The 6,316-nt window shown below is 42.2% G+C and overlaps 1 protein-coding gene and 1 long non-coding RNA gene across 2 annotated transcripts in view; both read left to right on the top strand.

The window, feature by feature from the left end:
* Positions 1–189: 189 nt before the first annotated feature.
* Positions 190–6,316, top strand: part of LOC118341424 (latent-transforming growth factor beta-binding protein 4-like) — an 8,708-nt gene continuing 2,581 nt past the window's right edge. Inside the window, exons 1-7 of the mRNA XM_035679665.1 lie at positions 190–315; positions 966–1,079; positions 1,688–1,807; positions 1,881–2,000; positions 5,262–5,384; positions 5,595–5,726; positions 5,840–5,965. Of these exons, the coding sequence (XP_035535558.1) occupies positions 1,762–1,807; positions 1,881–2,000; positions 5,262–5,384; positions 5,595–5,726; positions 5,840–5,965 (547 nt within the window). The 5' untranslated portion in view covers positions 190–315; positions 966–1,079; positions 1,688–1,761. The remainder of the gene's footprint in view (positions 316–965; positions 1,080–1,687; positions 1,808–1,880; positions 2,001–5,261; positions 5,385–5,594; positions 5,727–5,839; positions 5,966–6,316) is intronic.
* Positions 3,279–5,244, top strand: LOC118341617. Its single transcript, XR_004797441.1, has 3 exons — positions 3,279–3,414; positions 3,767–3,892; positions 5,111–5,244. It is a non-coding gene; the product is annotated as an uncharacterized LOC118341617 (long non-coding RNA).

Below are 6,316 nucleotides of genomic sequence, written 5' to 3'. Positions count from 1 at the left end.
AGTTTAACCACAAACAGCTGTGATATCACTATCACTCTCCACCAGACTAGTATGTTTAGCTATTACCTGTTGTATAAATGCTATTACTGAAGTAAAGTTTTTGTTTTTCTTTCACCATTCTGAGACAAATATTATGTAAAATGAGATTTTTCAAAGTCTTATAGTCTGAATTTATGTAAACACTGTGTGTTTCAGACGTGGATGAGTGTGAGGACCCTCTGCAGTGTCCCGGTCAGGAGTGCATCAACAGTCAGGGCTCGTACCGCTGTGTCTCCTGTCAGCCTGGATACAGACTGCTCAACAGGCTCTGCACAGGTAAACACACCTGGCTGTCCACTGCGTTTATGTTGTGACAGTCACCCAGAGACAAAGAGACAAGATGACTTCTACATTTCAGTTTGAATTAAAGTGAAGTTACAGGACATTATCTGACCACATCTTTAGGTATAAAATAATGCCACACATTTAATCGACTATTGGTGCAGCTCTAGTTGAAATTTAATCATGGCAATACTGTTGATATGGTTATATGGAGATGCATAACCCATTTTAACTGCTTAAATAACTTTTTGCCCAGTTTTAATCATCAAAATCATATTTACTTTGTTGTTCTGTTGTTACCTGCTCCAATCAACAACTTTAGAAGAAGCTAATTTACAGACCTCTGCCATAAAGTTATTTACACTTAAATTAATCTCAACAAAATCCTCTTAAACCAGAGTTCCTGTATAGTTGTGATTCTTGGCTGAAAATAGAAAAAGAATACAACTTTTCAAAATGTCAGATTCCTATTAAATGATGCATTTCATCTGATTATGATGAAATAAATTGTTATAATCTCATATATTAGCACACAGTAACGCCCGCAAGGTTCAAATACAACACACACAACGTTATCTTAAGAAATGATCAACTGATTCATGCTTCACTGAGGCTCCTTGATATGTTGTTGTGGTCGTCTGCAGACATTGATGAGTGCCGCCAGGTTCCCTGCTCCAACGGTCGCTGTGAAAACACACCTGGAAGCTACCGCTGTGTCTGCCGCCATGGTTACAAGCTCCAGAACAACACCTGTACAGGTAACACAGAAGATACGGCAATGTAAAGAGTGAATTGTCATTTTAAAACAATATATTACATGTTATTTAAGAGTGATCTTCACAGTAAAGGTGGTAAAAGTACACACGTTCTTTACTCCAGTAGAAGTACAAAGACTTGTATAAAAGTTGAAGGACGGGCTCTAAAAACAGTATTAAAATAAAAAGAACTCTCTTGGTTTCTCTTTATACCGGCTTTTTTAGCTTCAAATAGTTTCGTCTTTTATGTTGTTTTTGGTAATGTTACATCTGTCACGTCTGATACACACCAGTCTTTTTGTTGGGAAGGCATGCAATTGTGCAAAAAAATACACAAATAAAATCGATAATTCCTTTAAGTGCATTAAAACTAAAGTAACAAGCCGTTTTTTTAAAGTGTATTCAAGCATAAAGAACAGATACCTCAGTACAGTAATGAAGTATTCGTACTTCCCACCTTCACAGCTGCTGGTGGGCCAATTTTGTTATGTTTGGACATAGCCAGACTAACTGTTTCCACCCGTTTCAAGTCTGTATGCTAAGCTAAGCTAACTAGCATATATACACATATACTGTTCCGACATGAGAGCGGGATCATCGTGTGTGTTCAGATGTAGACGAGTGTGCAGAGCCGTCTCAGTGTCCCGGTCAGCAGTGTGTGAACTCTGTGGGATCGTACCGCTGTATGTCCTGTCGACCTGGATACACACTCATCAACAGACAGTGTACAGGTACACACACACACACACACACACACACACACACCGATACACACACACACACTGATACACTCTCTCTCTATAGATGTGAATGAGTGCGAGGACGGTGAGCGTTGTCCTGGTCAGCAGTGTGTAAACACCGAAGGATCTTACAGCTGTGTGGACTGTCAGCAGGGATACCGCAGTGTGAACGGACTGTGTGCAGGTACACACACACACACACACACACACACACACACACAGATATACTTCCTGATTTTGGTCCAAATATATCAATAACCAGCGATCAGATTGCTGTTATATTTGCTGCAGACTTTCATGCTTCCCAGAGGATGAATCCTGATGATATTTTGTCTCTAGCGCCACCATCAGGAACAATTTTCAACATCAAAATCACATTGTAATAAAAATAATGGTGCACATTCTGATCGTTGAGATTGATTGATTGATTGAATATTAATTACATCAGGGCAGCTGTAGGAAACCTGCTGTTCTGGAGCCCCTCTTCTGTGGCTCCCTGTGGCAAAAGATGATATGGAAATTAATAATTTTTTAACATTTTCATTTCACATTCTCCAACTTTTGCTCAGAATCTGAATTTCTTTATTGTCATTGTCACAGATGTTACAACAAAATTGGTTGAACAATCTATCCTCTGTGCTGCCATTACACATCAAATAAAATACATTTTGGTAACTAATACGTCCTGTGTGACATCCAGACCTGATGCCTGTCCTCCTCAGTACTGGTGGCTGCTAGTGTTGAGTCTCTCTCACTTAATCCAAACAAAAAAAGAAACAACTCGGAGGAAAATGAAGAATTTAAAAGTGCACGGTCAGATTTGTTAGCTTTCACTTTCATGTTTGATCTGCAGTGAGAAATTAGAATCATAAAGCTCAAAATATGTTTTGCGGCTCGAGACAGATTTATATAGTAAAGGTTGCTGACCCCCATATTTCAGCTATTTTTGGATATGAAAGAGATCCTCAGATTCTTGCTGTAAGTTATACAAAGAATCCTCTAACCTGCTCAGTGGAATGAGAAGAATGAGGAGGGGGAGCATCCAGCCTTTTGATGATGTAACACGGCTAGTGAAACTCTTTTCAATGTCAACGTCTTTTCAATCTCCAAGCCTTTTATTTGTTTGACTACAATATTGTGAGAATTCAGTGAAAGCATCCATCCCTGTCTTGTCCACAGCCTTCAAGTTTCAATATCCAGTGATTTGCTATATCAAGTTATTCACGATTGTGTGGTGTGTTCGGTGTGTGTTTGTGTCAGATGTGGCGAGTGTGTGCATGCTCTCTCAGTGTCCTGGTCAGGCAGTGTGTGACTACTATTTTTGGCGCTACCGCTGTGGTCCCTGTCAGGGCCGGATACAGCAGCCAGGAGTACCTGCTCGAGGTAACGCCCCATCACACACGACACACGCACACACACACACATACAACACACACACACACACACTCTTTCTCTCTCTCTCTCTCCTGCAGATATAGACGAGTGTGCGAGTGTCGGGGCGTGCGAGGCAGAGCGTGTGTGTGTGAACACGGTCGGCTCCTTCAGGTGTGACTGTCGGCCCGGGTATCGAACCACCGGCCTGGGGAGACAGTGCAGAGGTGAGTTCACTGTCTACAGTAACTAGGGCTGTCAACCTAATAGTCGACTTAATCATTAGTCGCTGAGAAGAGTCACATTTCGTCAGTCTGTTAACGTTATCCATCATCCATCATATTGATCAGTCAGCATTAGTTTCAGTGAAGTTGGAAGTTATTTATTCTGTGTTGAACAACCACTCAAACATGAAACAACTAGTCGACTAAGAAAATGTTTATTCGAGGGCAGCTCTACCATTAACGTGAATAATATCAACACTGACGACTTACTGCAGAGAAATACATTTTACTATTGATCTAAAGTTTGTCTGTTAACTGTGTGTGTGTGTGTGTGTGTGTGTGTGTGCGCGCTCAGACATTAACGAGTGTTTGGAGGGAGATTTCTGTTTCCCCAGAGGAGAGTGTATGAACACAGTGGGATCCTACACATGTGTGTGTTCTCAGGGATTTACACTGAGCGACAACAGGACCGCCTGCCTCGGTGAGTCTGTCTGTTTGTGCACATTTTTGTTACCTGTTGGGGACATTATGTGTTTTACACGTTGATCTTGTCGGGACCAGCAGTCTTTCTAAGGTCCTGGTTAGGGTTAAGGGTAAGATGTTTATCCAGGGTTAAGGTAAGGGGTTGAATTAGGCTGTTCACGATGAAAAAGCGTATGTGTGTGAGTCTGACTTAGGCTATATTTAGGGACACAGACTAAAGACCAGTTAATTGGGGACAAAGGCTGTATCTCCATTTTGGACAAAGCTGAGTTTTATGTCAGTGGTTAGTCACTGAAAATGTGGAGGAAACAAATTGTTGTGCGTGAAAAGATGCTGCGAACACTGAATAAAAAATAAAGAAATAGATTACTAAAGTCCAGGTGAAATGACAACTGAACCCTTTAAGATCACATCCTCAGTTATATTGTTCACATAATTAACAATTTGTGCTAAAATATGTCACAAAAACTCAGTTTCTTTGTATTTTTACATTAAAATCCAATCATTGTGTCTTCCTGTAAAACTAAAATGTGACACGTGCTTACGTCAGCAAGAACTAACTGATTCCAACCAATAATATCCTGACATTCACCCGTCAATCAATGTTCAACTTTTAGCGACGCAGGGTGAAGATTCATTAGTTAGTTAGCGGAGCTCACTGATTACTGTACAAACACACAACTTTATCAGTGATTTGGGTGAAACTGGATCATATTTAATGCAGAGAATATTGTCTGGTTTTCCCTCTGACGTCCTCCGGCTGCCCTGAACGGGGCTCAGCAGCCTCCCAGTGAACACAAACCTCAGAGACAGACAGAGGACAGTTTGACGACAGCGGTACCGAGGTGATTTATGGGAGTTTCCAGATGGACTTGTTGCTAAAAGAAGCTAACTGTCGCTAACAGTAATGTTAGCCAACTTAGCCCTGTGGTGTCAGGAGCCAAAACCGGCAATTAAAACACCTCCATACCTTATTTCTAGTTGTCAAACTGTCCTCAACAAGACAAATTATAGAAAAACATTTGGGTAAGTTTCCAGGAAATAAATGAAAGTCTGTGTAATGTCTATTTAAACATTTTCATTTGGACTTGAACTGTACTCCACCAGGAAATCTAAACAGACTCTGTGAACATAATACTGTAAAGTTTAAAATGGAAGACGTGTCTTCAGTCAGTAACGTGCGCTGATCCGTGTTCTGTATGTTGAGTGTTTGCAGACAGACGTGACTGTCGATGGAAACAGACCTCATGTTGTTCACAGCTCAGGTCTCCTCTGGTCCTGCTTATACAGCTGATGTAATGGTGATGTCATCTTTGGCCCGTCCTCATGACGACGACATATGTATGTGTGTGTTTGTGTGTGTGTAGATGTGGACGAGTGTGTGAAGCCAAGTGTGTGTGTGGACGGTCGCTGTGTGAACACTGAAGGCTCCTTCCAGTGCCAATGTCAAACCGGCTTCACCACCAACCCCGAAAAGACCGCCTGCCTCGGTACACACACACACACACACACACACACATACACACACACACACACTCCCTAACAACTAATTGTAACCCTAAAAACACAGTATTAAAGCTCTAATCTGTAAAATTTCCTGATTATTATTAGTGTATAAACTCCCGTGACGTGTTAGCAGAACTTTTAAACACTACAATTCTCTCTCTCTCTCTCTCTCTCTCTCTCTCTCTATCTTACAGATGTTGATGAGTGCGTCTCGTCCGGCGGGTCAGTGTGCGGCTCACAGCGGTGTGAGAATACGATTGGCTCTTACCGCTGCTTCACTTCCTGTGAGCCGGGCTACCAGGTCACACCGACAGGCAGCTGTGTCGGTGAGTCTGACGGCACATCACAACCCTTCACACACACGAAACGATTCTCCTGAAGTGATTTTATTGTGAAAGAGACAAAGGAAGTGGCTCACCTCTCCTCCTGTCTCCCTCAGACATCGATGAGTGTGCCAATCAGACGGTATGCGGGGAACACGCCTTCTGTCAGAACCTGCAGGGAACCTACCTGTGTGCGTGTCACCAGGGCTTCACCTCCACCGCTGACGGGAAGGACTGTGTGGGTACGTAAAAAAAGTATCTACGTTCATTTGCAGATTTCAGAATCCGAATCAGATTTATTGCCAGGTAGGTCGAAACTCGGTTCTCCCGGTCTGTCGCCGACCCGTGCACCACCCATGAAAAAACCCCTCGACCGTTCTCGACAAGGCGCAGAACCGCAAAACACAACGCAGCAGCAAAACACAACTCTTCTTCATCTAAAGAACAGAAGATAAGACACGAGTAAACCCAATAAAAGAAAGTATGCTTTCTTTGCACACGCCCAAGACGTTTTCATTTTGTTGTCCAAATGGTATGAATTTAGACAACCAGGGCACCAAGAAAGTTGGCTTGTGTATGTGAAAAAACGTGAG

This window comes from Morone saxatilis, unplaced genomic scaffold (assembly GCF_004916995.1).
Source record: "Morone saxatilis isolate NCDOM2014 unplaced genomic scaffold, NCSU_SB_2.0 Contig8, whole genome shotgun sequence".
NCBI lineage: Eukaryota > Metazoa > Chordata > Actinopteri > Moronidae > Morone > Morone saxatilis.
Note: the sequence above shows the minus strand (reverse complement) of the source record. Positions and strands in the feature narration are given on the sequence as shown.